This window comes from Micropterus salmoides, unplaced genomic scaffold, assembly GCF_014851395.1.
Source record: "Micropterus salmoides isolate LMB-PRFRI ecotype aquatic unplaced genomic scaffold, ASM1485139v1 Ms_hic_scaffold_4, whole genome shotgun sequence".
NCBI lineage: Eukaryota > Metazoa > Chordata > Actinopteri > Centrarchiformes > Centrarchidae > Micropterus > Micropterus salmoides.
In genome coordinates this window covers 4,743,408-4,759,506 of record NW_024043372.1, presented here as the reverse complement: position 1 = coordinate 4,759,506, position 16,099 = coordinate 4,743,408, and the positions used below count along the sequence as shown (strand labels likewise).

Here is a 16,099-nt window from a genome sequence, read left to right as displayed (position 1 = left end):
CCCTCCCTGCTCCCTCCCTGCTCCCTCCCTACAGGTTGAGCTACTCATGCTCACCGCTTCACCTCCTCTCTCCTCCTGCTCTCTCTCTCTCAGCCCTGTCACTCGCTAACAGTGACAGGGCTGAGACAGTATAGAGACAGTATAGAGAATCACCCAATGGGCCGCTGTCTATGCTTTATGGTCCGGTCGTTGGCCCAGTTATATAAATAAATAATTTACTTTACACCAGCCCCAAAGGTGCGTCGGCCCACCCGGCATTTTCCCGGTATGCCAGACCACCAATCCAGCCCTGAGCATAATTTACCATGGTGATATACCCGGGTAAAGTGAACCACCGTCGTGGTACTGAAAACCCAGAATTAACCCCGAAGTTACCTCGATACGCTCAAATCCTGCTTCGTGGTACAGGACCCAGGTGGGCACGAGGCACATGATTGCAAGTAAAGGCAGCAGGCCTATGTGTAATGTAAAACATTATCCACAATTCTGATTAACAAAAATCCCAATTTCTAATTAAATCCCCATTTTGAAAAAGAGACTTATTTAACAGTGAATGACGTTCACATCTATCAACTTGTTGGTACATTAACTTAACTGCTTTTCACCAAGATAAACGAAACAAACGTTATTGTTAAGAAATTTATTGATTTAATTCAGAAAATTTCTAAACAAAACATTTTTTTTTTGCCTATAGAAATGCTGATAAATGAAAAAAACACATCACAAATGCCTTTTAGAAATTGTTGATGTACAGTATAACATGTTGGGGAAGAATGAAACCCTATATCCTTCAATAATTAAAGAACCCCCAAGCATGACTTCTATGTGCACATAGTTGTCTGAAGACTAAACTCTCAACTTAGTTTTGGCTTTGCTGCACCAGTTGAAGAAGAACCATGAGTCTTTTATTAATTATGCATTTTTGCCACGTGGCAGTTTATATTGCTCTGAAACCCTGCACTCTTCAGGTAATACACAGTCTCACAGTCACTCAGATGTTCTTTATATTTGTTCTCCAGTTTCTTAGTTATCTTGAACATTTCATAGGGGGGGATGAGGACCTCTTGCTCTTTTTCGTTAAGGTATGGATATTTTTTCAGAAAAGCACCAAAACAAGTCTCAATTTGAAAGCATGTCTTACTACCAAATTTTGTCAGGTCTGTTCTTTTAGAGCTGGAGGCAAAGAAACCAAACCGAATTATATCGTTGACATTGCCAGAAAGCACAAGATTTGTTCTGCGGTAAGTTGTGTGACATTTTTTGTTGTTACTGAGGATCTGAACGGCAGATGTTAGCCAGAAATGTAAGGAGTGGAATGCAAAGGATTTTCGATAGATTTTTCTGTTGGTCCGGACTGCTCCGTTGAATATCCCATAAAACTTTTGATTATCAGATGTATAAACACAGATTGCTTGCTTATGCTCCTTAGTTAGAGCCTCCTCCCCTTTATCGATTGGTTCTAGTTTCTTGTTTGCACAATGTTCTGCTTTTTTCCAGACATTTGCAAATTGGCTATTTTTCATTTCACTTTTAAAGTATTTGTCTTTGATCATTTCCGTCATTGTTTCGTTGCAGCCAAAGTACATGTCATCAACAGCATCTTCAGCCATGTTCAATGGGATGACCTGGTTAGCATCTCGCAGACTGAAGATGTAACTGATCTGGATGGGAAGGAAGAACAGATGGGAAGGAAGGTCATGAATTAAATGCAGTTTGCACCGCTTTAACAAAGTGTAGCTTACTTTATGATACTTTTGCTGCTGAGACATTCTGTACTTCTGCAAACCCAAATCTTGTACTAGACTCAACTTACATGTTGGTACCAGCTCTCATACATATTCTATTCCCTCATCACTACCTGTATGAACTGTACTGCTACTCGTGAATACTGAATATACTGCTTGTGAGCCCTGAGACTCGCCAGATTCATTCCTGCACCGCTGTCAGACAGTATGCTTCATGGCTGCCTGCAGAGTTTGGAGAGACTCACTGGTGCAGTTTGGTTGATAGTCAGATTGTAGTGTGTTTGAGTGTTAGTATCCATAACTGCTTTGCTTATTAAGACGCAATAATTTGCAGTACTTGTTTCTCCCACAAGAGCATATTTATTTAGGGTGCTCGAAACCAATTCCTTTTGCACAAAAGCAAACATGGGAAAAAGGCCACAATCAAATTGTTTATTTCAACCAGTCAATTATGAAGTATTAATTTGATCTAGCTCTGAGAGACAGCACATCCAACCTCATGCACAGAAAGAGAGAGATAGAATACCGTAGGATAAAAGCCTTAAAGCTAAAGATTACTGTTGTTATTTGATTTGGATGCATTTTTATGATAAAACATATTTATTCTTTTGTTGTTGGACCCTTAGGGACTAAAGCAATATAAACAAATTCTGATTTATGACCGCTTTAAATGTCGGGAGTCACCGCTTCTTTTTTTGTCTCTCTTGTTTACCATACCAGTAAATATGAATTTATAATATAATATGAACAAAAATATATTGTGTTGCGTAAAATGAACTGAACAATTAAACTGTGGAGAATCTAACCTATCTAATGATGTGTAGCATGTCCATATTGACTAAAGGTTTAAACGTTTATATTTGTATGTGTGATCTAAGCAGCTTAGCTCAAAGAGGGCAGATGTTTTATACATCCAAAGAACTTCTATAAAAACATAACAGGTGTTTAAACGGGACAAGGCTTTTAATTGAAGTTTTACAGTATATGAGTATATATTCACACTGTGTTAACATTTGTCAAGTTTTAAGAATTTCACATATCTTAGATGTAACTGGGTGTAAAGTGCCACTTACCTTCTTGGAGTCTACAGGCAGCATCCAGCAAAGGATCAAACAGAGTGGGGCCAAAATCAGCTTGTTACACTTCATCTCGGCAGGTAGCCAAAACGCTTCTGAATTTACACACCCATAACACATACACACAGATAACATCTGACATCAGTAATGATTTTTAAAAAGCTGGCATGATAAATTGTAAATCTTATAGTTTTTCAAGCTTAGAATGTGTTCTGAAAAAACAGCTCACCAGACTTTCAGAGGAGAAGTTGTTCAGATCAAAGTCTTTGACCAGACAATGACTTGTGAATTTCCGTGACTTATATATACCCTGCCTGGTCCCAGACAAGTCACTAAATCTGCACACACACACTTTGCACATGCACACGTACTGTATGTATGCGTTATAAATATATATTCACACTCAGCCTTGTGTGCATGAGATGGTGGGTTTTGATGTCAGCACGCTATATCTTCTCGATGGAAATGTGGTTTCTTTTTACCAGAGAAATGACATTCATGTGTGATGTGTTGACTGATCAGCACAAATCAAACTATTGTGGCATACCAGATGTACCCATAAATGTTTTATTAAATTATGTTTAATTGATAGTTTACCCGTAGAGATATAAAAGTGAAGTGAAGTGAGAGAGATAGTGGGGGATGACATGCAAGAAAGTCAAGTCAGAACTGAACCAGAAATGTTGTGATTACATGGTGTGTGCCTTAGAACACTATAGGCCACAAGGATGCACCAACTTGCTTTCACACCTGTAGTTCGGTTCATTTGATCCGGAAGATCAAAGATACACTGTTGCATTTTAGTTCTGGTCCAGTTCATGTTCACACTGCAGTTTTACAAATGAACCAGAGAAGTAACCATGACGTTACACAGACTTATAGGTAACTTGTTGATTGGACAGCTTTGTTGATTGTCATCCTTCATCATCAGGACCCACGTGCGGAAATCAAACTCCGGTGACTGACTGAAGTTTATGCAGCACTTTAATGCTTCTGATCTGTATCGCAAAGAGCTCATGAAGTAATCATTTATTATAAGCTTGATTAGTATTGTTAGACCGCGGATCAACTGCATAGCCTATTATGAATAATAACGTAAAACAGTTAACCGTTTAATCAGGGAAAATACCTACCAGCGCTGATAAGTATATGTTACCAAATGATTTTCATAATCATAGTGGCTTATACAGATCAATTATAAGATCGCTGAACACATTTTTCGGTCAGAAGATGGATTTATTAGTGGTTTAGCTTTGGAAATAATGCTCCAATCACATCTCTGCTACCATAAAATCCTGTGGTTGGTTCGTTTGCTTTCATACCACAAGCGAAAAGCCACAAAGCGTACCGAGACTCACCACTACCGAGAAAGGCCCCTTAATATGACAAATGTCCAAGCTGTAGGAATGCAGGAAAAGGGCCCAATGAACCAGCCACTGGTTAGGACACTGCAAAGAACTAAGAAAGGTCAAAGGGTTATGATCTGTGAAGACCACCACAGGCACACAACTGACATGAACACATGAAAATATTGCAAAGCCAAGACCAAAACTAAGGTTTCATTTTTAATAACTGAATAATTCAGCCGGTGTTTGTTGAATTTCCTTGAAGAGAAACAGACCGGCTTGTCAACCCCAAATCATCAGCCTGCAACAACACTGCACCTGCACCCACATAGCTAGCGTCTATCTCAAGTTTGAAAGCCTTTTCCCATTGAGTAGCAGCCAAAACTGGAACATTACACATAAGAGCCTTCACACTCTCAAACGCCTTCTGACACTCTGCGGACCAAACATATTTAACATTTGCTTTCAACAGGTTTGTGAGAGGAGCAACAAAAACATCGGTAATAACCCACAAACCCCAAAAAACGCATGAGCACCTTTGTAGTTGGAGGCGGGGCATAGTCATCAATAGCCTGCACTTTTGCCCGCACTGGACAATCTCCCTGGGCGGTCTGCCTAAGTAAAGCATATGTGTGGGAAACACTGGGCTGTTAAGTTATGTTGTTTCAAGTGTGGTGCCATAAAGATAATATAACTTTAAATTATATTATTGTATTAATTATTAAATTATAGTAATATTATAAATCTTGATGGCATCTAAACCCTAATCCCCAACATAATGCCATGTAAGGCAAAGTAGTGCCAACAGAGTGCTTAGGAAAGCGCCCCTGAAACTTCAAAAATCTGATTCTGAACAGAAGAGGGACATTGAACTGGGACTGGGCATGAGCATAGCTGAAGGAATGTTTCATGGTTTGTGTGTCGGGGTGTGAGTGTGTGTGCTATGTGTGCATGAGAGTGAAAGAGAGAATGTCAGTATTTTCAGCTTATGAAATAAAAGTGTTTGAATATTGTACAACTTGTATTATCATTCATATGCACGTACAACGCCGGTTAACAAGAAAAAGTTGGCTAGTAAAATAGTTGAGGATTGGTAGGAGTTGGTTGATTTTAGAATCCACATGCCACAGTGTCAGGTGGACCAAAAACTTTATTTCCATCCCTCCGGCCACCCTCTCTTTCTCTCACCTTCTCCCTTTGTGTTAACACACATCTACCTTGACTTACACACACAAACAACACATTATCTCTGCGTTTGCTGATTGTTGTAGGTTTGTTGTTTGACTTAGATTAGATAGTAGTGGTTTATTTACTGAAGTTGTGATTGTTAATCCGTGCTAAAGTGAATAAATTCTGTTATTCTTTTAAGAAGTTTGTAGTGTGAAGACTTCCCCAGTCTGCCTGCCTGTATGTCTTCTCTGTTTTGCAGATTCTGGGTGTGGCTTGTAGGTAGAGCTGGGAGGGTCCAATGCGTCTACCTACCCATCTGGGTTGGGCTTCCTAGAGGACATAAAAGGGCCGCCTTTCTAGAAATCACTCTCTCTGCTGGCCTGCTGCTTCAACCTCAGCTTTTGTTCCTTTGTTTGATTTGCTGCACCCACCAACATTTATTACACTTCATCCTCACTCATCCACACACTTCTGACATGACTGATGTTCCTCATATCTACCCACGCCACCAACTTAGTTAAGTTGTTTGTTAGTTTGAGTTAAATAAACCACTTTTGTTCTTATTATCTGTGTGAGGCCTCCCTTTTTGTTACCAGCCTTGACCCAGGTGGTAACAGAAGTTATTGTGTACGGTATTGTGATTGAAGTTGTTTGAGACAATGAGTCTACTGACTTCCTCCTTCACTGTTGGCTTATTATTAACTTATGTTGTTTCATTGTTGTTGCTGTGGCTCAGCAGCAGTGGCAGGGACAGGAATTAGCATGCAGCTGAACAGGGTTAGGAGTCGGACAGGACAGGACACCGGGTACAGGAGTCAGCTGGGTCCATGACCAAACCATGGGAGCAGGCGTTTGGCCGCCGGCTGGACTCGAGGAGCTGGAGTTGGCCATGTAGCTAATGGAACAGAGGAAACAGGAGTTGCTGTGTCTGTCTGATCACATGTGACATTGGTGTTTGGACTTTGCTACAACACTGGAGACAAAGTCAATAGTTGTTCAAGATAGACAGAGCTTTACTGGAACTCTAAAAGAAACAATGATCCAAAACAAACAGGCAGCAGTGAAATGTAAAACCACAGGGAAAAAACTAACTAGCAGGGTGTTACGACCCAGGCTCTCAGGCCGCAACAATGGAGAAAGCTTAACATAAATTTATTTATTATAATGTGGCGTGGCCGTTCGTGATAAAAGTTACAATTAAAAGGTTTAACTAAAAATATCTTTTAAAAGTATCCAGCCAACAACAACAGCAAATTATCGGTCGTGCAGCTGGTACACAAATAAAATTCTCAATTAAAAAATCTCAGAAACATATTTTGAAAGGCACACCAACAACGCCACCTAGGGAATGAGCCCTAGTACTCACAGACACACAGGTTCTTTCAAATTGGGTTTGGAGCAGAGCAGTAACAAACCACAAAGGCGAAAATAACTTTAACAATTTATTACCACATTTAAAATAATGTTTATAAGTTTAAAAAGCCGAACTAAAATCAATGTCATGCCACAGGTTAAAAAGAGGGCTTATATAAGAGTGAAATGTTCCATAATTCGCCAGCTCTTGGCAACGGCAAACACTTACTCGGCCGATTCCTCCGTCCCATGGCCCAGCGGCTCCACGGGTCGCTCCGTCTGCTCCGCAGTCCTCACCGCTCGTCCTACAACATAGGAAGCACTGGCAGTAGTGTGATCTCGTCAAATAGCCCACATCCAATGCTCCACGAGCCCGACTCTGCAGCCCTCCCCTATCCTGGTCCTCTCCATCAGCTAATCCTAATTCTTTCATCTCCCGTTCTTCATCTTCATCTCCTGTTCTTCAGCACACTAGTTTACTCAAACACATCGTAAACTACTCTACTAATCTTGATCTTCTTATCATGCCTTTTCCTCACTAACCGCCAACTAAAAGATCCCTCGAAGGGCAACTACCCGAAAGGGAGAACATCCACCCGGTTGAGGAAACTACTCCTGAAAAGTTGCGTACACTTTCTCTATACACTTAGACGATTAAATGGCCATTATTCTAGATTGGGTCCCCAAGTCAGAGGCACAGTTTTACCAAAAATCCATATCTACACCGCTTCCAAACCACAGCTTGCTTCAGTGGCGTGGCCTAACATGCCCCCAAGTGGTACCCGTTCTCATCCTAACCCATTGCCGCCGCTCCAAGCTCTCCGGTTTTCTCCAACCTCTGGGTTCCAAGGTCTGCAGAGAAACAGCAGGTCTTCCCATGACACTAGATTTCTAGGATTCACTCTCGACACAATCCGTTTCACACTGTAATCTGGATTGAAAGCTCATGCAGTTGCCTCCTTTAGGCAAAACTATGTGGCTGTCAGTTTTCAGTAGACGAGAACTAGTTACTGGTCCGTTGGTCCAGCATAGAATATCTGATGTCAGCTCTGTTTTGGATAAATGTGCATTTAACTATATCTCCTTCTCACCATAGTCAAACACGTCATGATGGTATTAGTTATACATTAATATGATTTCATAACATTAACAACCAACAGCTTACTATGCATTCACATGCTCCTTGGATGTTCCAACTGCAGCTTCTTCTGTATGGCTTGCTGACATTTCTCACAGCTGAAACCACCACCTATGGGTAATGCAAGGAAACACAAACAATAAAAAGTATTCCAGTATATTATTAGTAACTAGGCATGTATTACACAACAAAAAAAAACCCAAATGCCATGACACACAGTATTTGTCTCCTCTCTGAGCATGAATAAGATTTTTCTTTTCTGTTGTTTCCCCCAATTAAAGGTCACTGAGAGTTAGAGATTCAATCAGTAAGTAAGTAACAATTTTTAAATATTTTATTGTATTTCCATTCAGTCCCATGTGAGGATAATAATTCTTGAGCCTAAACATTTAGGCTAATAAATTATTTTCAATGTTCAAAAGACGCCATGATCATATTCTGGGTTATTCAAGAAATACTTCACAATCGAAATATCGGTTGGATCACTGGCAGAGTAGAAACCGACCGATCCACCGACTGGGCTCGAGGAGTGGGAGTCGGTCGGACAACCAACAGGGCTGATGTCAGTCGACCCTCCGACTGGGCACGAGTAGTGGGAGTTGGTCGGACCACCAACGGGGCTGATGTTAGTCGATCCTCCGACTGGGCATGAGGAGTAGGACTCGGTTGGATCACCGGCAGAGTAGAAACTGACCGATCCACCGACTGGGCTCGAGGAGTGGGAGTCGGTCGGACCACCAATGGGGCTGATGTCAGTCGATCCTCCGACTGGGCATGAGGAGTAGGACTCGGTTGGATCACCGACAGAGTAGAAACTGACCGATCCACCGACTGGGCTCGAGGAGTGGGAGTCGGTCGGACAACCAACGGGGCTGATGTCAGTCGATCCTCCGACTGGGCACGAGTAGTGGGAGTCGGTCGGACCACCAATGGGGCTGATGTCAGTCACTCCCCCTACTGGGCATGAGGAGAAGGGGTCGGCCGGACAATCGACGGAGTGGACGTCTGTGGCACAGTTTACAGCAGAGCTCTGGTTGACAAAAGCCCGTGATTTAACATTAACATTAACTTAAAAGGTATCAATAGTTAACAGTTCCATAGAATGTTGGCATAGTAAGTGGGCACAAAAAAACCCCAGAGACAATAATAATAATAATAATAATCTTTATTTGTAGAGCACTTGTAAAAACAAGTTACAAAGTGTAAAGACAATAATACCCAAAAGACAATAATACAAAAACAATACAAGATAAAAGCATGAAAACACTGAAGAGACTAAAATACACATTTAAGATAAATATAAAATTAGTAAAATAGAATAAAATAAAAGGGATAAAATAAAGTCAAATAAGATCGGGAAAGGCTCTCCTATAAAAGTATGTTTTAAGAAGGGACTTAAAAGAGTTCGCTGACTCAGCCGACCTGATTTCCTCGGGCAGGCTGTTCCAGAGCCTCGGGGCCCTGACAGCAAACGCTCTGTCCCCTTTAGTTTTCAGTCGAGACTCTGGAACAGACAGCAGACCTCTGCCCGAGGATCTCAAGGTACGTGCTGGTGCGTATGGGACTAAAAGGTCAGAAATATAACAAGGCGAGAGGCCATGAAGAGCTTTTAAAGTGATCAATAGAATTTTAAAGTCAATTCTAAAACATACTGGGAGCCAGTGTAATGAAGCTAAAATAGGAGTAATGTAGTCATATTTCTTTGTTCTGGTTAAAAGCCTGGCAGCTGAGTTCTGGACAGTCTGGAGTCGATCAATAGATTTTTGGGTTAAACAGGTGAAAAGGCTGTTGCAATAATCCAGGGGTGATGAGATGAAGGCGTGTAAAATGGTCTCGGTGTCCTTAAAAGTTAACATAGATCAAATTTTTGCTATATTTCTAAGTTGATAAAAACATGATTGAAGCTTTGTGGTGTGCTGCTCGAAATTTTAATTACTATCAAACCAAACACCAAGGTTCTTTGCCACAGGCTTAATGTGATTTAGTAGGGAACCAACAGATGGCATCTGCTGGGACCCAATAACCAGGATTTCTTTTTTGTCTGAGTTCAGCTGGAGGAAATTATTTGACATCCATTTTTTAACTTCACAAAGGCAGTTGTTAAGTGAACTCAGCATTCCAGGGTCTGTGGATCTGACGGGCAAGTATATTTGTGTGTCATCAGCATAAATATGAAAAGAAATACCATGTTGAAGGATAATATGTCCAAGGGGAAGCAGATACAAGGAAAACAAAATGGGTCCTAAGACCGACCCCTGAGGCACACCATATTTAACTGGACAGAACGAAGAGACATAGTTGTTTACAGACACGCAAAACTTCCTATTTGACAGGTAAGATGAAAACCATTCTAGGGCAGTACCAGAGATCCCCACCCAGTGCCTGAGTCTGTCTAACATGATGTTGTGATCAATGGTGTCAAAAGCAGCGCTAAGGTCCAGGAGTACCAGGACTGAGCACATGCTTTCATCAGCAGACATTAAAAGGTCATTGGTAACTTTAAGCAGGGCAGTCTCAGTGCTGTGGTACTTCCTGAAACCAGATTGAAACTTGTCAAATATTTTGTTATTTTCCAGTTCAACCAGAGAATTAAGAGTTGGCTGTTCATTTTCTCTGGTGATTACATTTTGTTTTAAGCCTGTTGCTCGCTAGATAAAATTATCATCTTGGTTAAACTTACAGTTAACATGACTTACAGATGCATCTTGCTAACCAAGATAGCTAGCTTCACACGAGCCGGGTCCACCGTCTCGTCCAAATATGGTCACGTCTGGTGCCAGTCTATGCTATTGAAAATTACCTCAGAATGCGCTGACCCCGCTCTGTGATTTTACGTGGCCTACCACTTTGTGGCTTAGTTTCTGTTGTTCCCAAACACGTCCACTTTGTTATAATACCACTAACAGTTGACCATGGGATATTTAGCAGTGAGGAAATTTCACGAATGGACTTGGATGGATTGCACAAGTGGCAACCTATCACAGTACCATGCTTTCACTGAGCTCCTGAGAGTGACCTTTCGTTTCAAACATGTTTGTAGAAGCAGTCTGCATGCCTAGGTGCTTGATTTTATACACCACCTAAAACTTTTGGCAGTATAGTGTATGAGCTAGGAGGAAGATAGAAAGAAAATAGTGTATAGAGTGAGAGAGAGAAAAGAACAATTTGGTCGATAGGGGTGTGACTTTTTGTCATTTTGTTGTAAAATGCATAAACTTGGTGTGGCATTTGGTTCACTTCTTCAGTCTAACAATGCATTCTGGGAGCTTTCTCGTAGCCCTCCGTTTGAAATGTGCCTCTGAAACATCTCTGTTTCGAGGGCTGTGTAGTTACCCCTGTATTGCAACAAGAACCCGGATACCTTACCTCTAGGTGTGAAATTGCAAAATGAAGGGGTAGGGGCAAGTGGTGAAATGGGATTCATCCTTAGTGTCCATCACCAGGATGCCCATGGCATTGTGGCTCTCCACACAGAAAGGCCTTGGAAGACCTAGGTTCGAACCCACAAACTTCTTGCTGTGAGGCGACATTGATAACCACTGCTGACAGGACAGTGAATAGCAATAGGAAATGAGGAGTGTGAAAGGGGGCAACCCGCTACAAAGGGTGATAGGCTGGACTCAAACCTAGGCTATAGCAATAAGGACTCAGTCTCGTACATTGGACGGGCACTAAGTGAGCTAACCACACTCCACCTGAAGTTAAAATAAAAATTAAGGAATTTTAGGAAAGCTGTAAGAGCAACCTCGTAGTGCAAATACTTTAGTTAGCTGAGCCACCAAGCTTTGCTGGTTGTTGATAAAAGGAAACAGAGAGCATTGGTATTCAGATCTGTGGAAGTGAGAAATAAAAGACAAACAACTTGAACATTACTTATCCCCCCAAAATAAGGACAAATGATCTTCGTGGACCTGATGGCAAAGGACAAAATCTGTTGTTTTTTTATATCTCTATCCTTTCCCTTCTCTTTTTTGCACCGAGGAGAAGAAAGAGACATGCTATCAAAATGATAGGAAGAGAAAAACATATCATTTGATTGTCTGAGAGACTGCCATCTCCCACCTCCACATGCTCAACACCCCATTAGAAAAAGAGAACAATAGAACAGCTCTCTGTGACACTGTGCCTTGTCAAATGCCAAGTTGGTGTCTGTGCTACTGTTAGCGAGCATTTTGTTACTTTCCTGCCTGTGCTTGACACATCAGGTACAGGCCTAACAGATGTCTTCTTGAAATATATAAAGAAGTTAGGATTGGATATCTCAATATGCAGGGAGCGTGCACATTCAGATTTGTCTCTGGATGGTTCTGTTATAGAACATGTTCCAGTTTGCAAATAACTTGGTATTTGGTTGGATGAACATCTTTACAATCACATATTTAATATTATGACTTGATGAGAAAGTTAAGATTCGAAATTGGTTTCTTTCATAGAAAAATTGGTTTCTTTTATAGAAACAAATTATGTCTCTGTTTTGTGTGAAAGAGACAACAATCACATGTATCATAAACTCTGAGATGCATTCTGGAAGAGACACACTGGAGGAGAAACTTATAACCAACATTGTCATATTGTTGTAATTTTCTTGATGCTTTTAGATTTTAATACATCAGAGATACAGTCATACAGTTTAGCGTCAGCCTTCAACATCATTTAATCATTCAAGTGAGAATTTTGCAGCCTATACCGCCCTTTTTGTAGAAGGCCTCAGTTACAGTATGCTTCTGAAATTCCATGCAGGCCACATTAACTTTGTTCTCATACTGTCCTGGTCCCAACATACGCCTACATTTACATTTACTCATTTAGCTGACGCTTTTATTAAAGCGACTTAGAATTGCTACACATGTCAGAGGTTGCACCCCTCTGGAGCAATGGTATTTCCCACGCCAATGGCAAGCATCTTATCTATACACCATCACCACCAGCCTCCCAGTAATACTGCCAATTTGTTTGTTTTGGATTTACATTTTTCTGCTGCCTGTTTGTTTTCGATAGTTGTATCTTTTTGACTTCCAGTGAAACTCTGCCCCTGGTGAACAAATATTGACTTTGGTGCCACAGCAAAGAGTACACATTCACATGAGATTAGGCACATGACATTTGATAAAAATTGATGTATTTACAAGGTTTGCAAACACCACCTATGTGACTAGGATGTTCATTAAACAAACAATACTCTGCAATAAAGTATAAAATAACTGCTCTCTCTGGAAACATGCAGATCATAGCTGCTTCCAGGGTGTTTGAAAACTACAAGGTAGGTCTTTGATTGGATTAGTGACTGACATTCTTTTGCCATTAAAGTAGTAACTGATAAATTTAGGTACCTCTTCACATTGCAGATAGGTAATGACAAGCTAAAAATCCCATAATAAATATCTTCATAACAAAAATGAAAATGTCTTAGGTAAAATTGTTGTTTTGTTGTTATAAAGTTTTGGATTTGAGAGATGTAATGCAATTTGAAATGGATAGTATATTGATGCTACTTATTCATCAAATACTAACAAAATAATTCAGAATGAGAATGAGGATGAGCAACAGCTTGAGAGGCTGATAAAATAACTACTATTCCCAGCAATGGTGCTAAAACCATTTAATTATGTACATAATATGAATGTACAGTAATGATTGATGTATTTGGGTTATGCCTAGTTACTATAACAGGTTAATGCTAAAGCTATAAATATGTGCCAATAGTCATTTTTCAGAAAGGTCTGAATGTGCATCAGATCCAGGGGGAAGAGTTTGTGATACAATCCTTAACATTCCTGATACTGAACAACAAGCTTCCGGAAGATTGTTTTTTTTTTATGTTTGGAAAAGGTTAACAGAAACATTTATGCTGATACTCTCTTTACGTTCATACAATCATCTCCCTTTTTTTTGTTTTTCACGTTTGTTTTTTCATTTTTGGGATCTTGATGTCTTGGTCAGGTAAGGGATCTTATAAAGGCAAGTTAGATCTAAATTTAAAAAATAATTAATTAAAGGCGGGTGGGAATTTATCTACGAGCAAAAACATTTGATATAGATGGTGATTGCTATGTATGTTTTAAACTGTCTTTTAATACAAAGAATTCAAAAAACAAACAAATAAAAAGAAACCAACATTTACCAACATATCCCAACATATCCCATAGTGAAGCCTGGCACTGTGCACAACTCAACAGTAGACAAGGGAACTGTGGAGCTAGTGATGTGTTGGCCGTGAACGAGTCAGCTCTATGAGCCGGCTCTTTGAAGTAACTGATGGCTAGCTCCCGTCACTGCATATTGTAAGATATGGCATAACTGCACTCATCTGTAAAAAAAAACAACTATATTTTTGCACTTCTGGTTAGATGCTTCTGTATCCGTATTCTGCATAATGACAATAAAGTTTTAATCTCAGCAGAAGTGGTCCTAAATGAAGAGCCGTCCTATCCCATCACTATGAGGAGCTGGAGTTAGTCTCAAAAGTGCCTGCAAATGGCATATTATTAATAGCTTTTTCATTGTTTAAATAGACATTTCAAACAAGCTTTAGTTTGATCTTGACCTCCTCCCATTGCGTGCAAAAGGGCCTCATAAGCTATTATGGTCTGTTTTTTGGGATCTTTTTTAATCCATAGACACCTCAGACCAACTATACATTCATTTGGGCCTCCTCCTAAATTTTTCATGCTCTTATCTTGTTTTTTTTTGTATTATTCTTTACACTTGTTAAAGCACTTTGTAACTTGTTTTTGAAAAGTGCTCTACAAATAAGGATTATTATTATTATTATTAAATGTTTTTGACAGGTTATGCACCTTGTGTTTAGAGTAAATAGAGAAATTAAAACTCACATGGAAGAAGACGTGAATGTGTGTGTGTTATTTGCCTGAGAGAAATAAAAGTAAAAAAAATAAACATTATCCTAGCAACACCTATTTTGTTCACCTGGCAAAACTGTTTCACAGATGAAAAAAAAGGAACTCAGAAAGATAATCCTGGCAAAACTGTCATTAAGACATAAGCAGAGGAAAGAAAACAAATTAAGATCAGACTTTTTTCCACTTGCCTCTCAGGGCTTCCATACAACTATGCTTCTGACGTGTATTTTTTCACTAACCTCACATTCTATTTCATCTTTTGTGTTCCATGTTGACCATTATCAGTTACACAGCTTTAATTTAGACTCAGTTCAGACTTTACTGTTACAGTTAACGATGTCTGTCTGTGGTCTCTCTGGGTGCTTCGGCTTCCTCCTGTAGTCCAAAGACATGCAGGTTAATTGGTGACTCTAAATTGCCCTTAAGTGTGAGTGTAGACAGAAACAGTTATTTGGTCATGTGTATGAAGATGAAAATAGTATGTAGAGGTGGACATTAGGTGAGCTTCTTTCCTGATCTTTAAATTTTGAAATTAGTTGTTCTTTGTCTTAAAAGTACATATGAATCTTATGTATGTGTGTAAATATATGCAAATGTCTTTAAATCATGGTCTAATAACTAAAAAAATAATATCAGTGTTACATAGAAATGTGGTGAACTTTCTCTACAGGATGATTTCTCCAGGTGTGGTCTTTGTCTTATTGGCTGTTCTGGGACAGACAAGTGGCTTTTCTGGTGAGATAATTGTTTTAATGTTTTCACTTGGTAAAGTTGATATTTCTCCATTGACCAATTTTAGTTTTTAAATAAATAAGGAATTTTTTAAGAGGGCCAGTTCACTTCAATAAATCAAAACAAAGCAAACGCACATGCACACAACTTAGGGCTGGACGATATGATCTAAAATCAAAATCACGATTAAATAAACACTTACGATTAATTTACAATTGTTTTGTTTTTATTTTTGCACTAGTTCACTGACAAGGTTGGTTGGCTGTGAATATGCTTAACTATTAAAAGCGGGATTTTTTCTTTGATTCACAGATATCAAAAATCGATTATCTAAATAGTAATTGATAATGTAATTGATAATGTAATGTTCACATGCACATAACAAATGTGTTCTTATATTCGGTGGATCGCCGCTGTTAAATTATGTCTGCCAATACAAAAATTTCACCCAATTATTAATATCAATGCGCTGCTAATGATTTTTACATGCATTACTGCATTTTTACAGCGTTCGAATAACTTCCTGTCCTCATTCTTCACAGAACATCTATGTGACAGGTGCTGGTATGAGAGTAGTAGTAAGTGAGGTCTTTTAAGGGCAGTGCAATGTAGCGTGTGTGTGGGTGAGCAAATGTGAGGAGCAAGCAACAGAAAATGATGATGAAACTGAGTACGTTGT

At 39.7% G+C, this 16,099-nt stretch overlaps 2 protein-coding genes across 7 annotated transcripts in view; one reads left to right on the top strand and one right to left on the bottom strand.

Moving 5' to 3' along the window:
* Window positions 1-725: 725 nt before the first annotated feature.
* Window positions 726-2,893, bottom strand: LOC119885796 (ecto-ADP-ribosyltransferase 5-like). The gene is made up of 2 exons (XM_038696023.1): window positions 2,819-2,893; window positions 726-1,661 (listed from the first exon to the last, which is right to left on the bottom strand). The coding sequence occupies exons 1-2, from the start codon at window positions 2,891-2,893 to the stop codon at window positions 909-911; spliced, it is 828 nt and encodes a 275-aa protein (XP_038551951.1). The 3' UTR covers window positions 726-908.
* A 10,143-nt stretch (window positions 2,894-13,036) lies between these two features.
* The window catches only part of LOC119886057, a 54,319-nt gene continuing 51,256 nt past the window's right edge, over window positions 13,037-16,099 (top strand). For 2 of the 6 annotated variants that reach the window (XM_038696545.1, XM_038696542.1), the window contains exons 1-2: window positions 13,037-13,088; window positions 15,359-15,423. In XM_038696545.1, coding sequence (XP_038552473.1) covers window positions 15,360-15,423 — 64 coding nt within the window. In that variant the 5' untranslated portion in view covers window positions 13,037-13,088; window position 15,359. The remainder of the gene's footprint in view (window positions 13,089-15,358; window positions 15,424-16,099) is intronic. The other 4 variants (XM_038696541.1, XM_038696539.1, XM_038696544.1 and 1 more) reach the window with 3 other exon arrangements.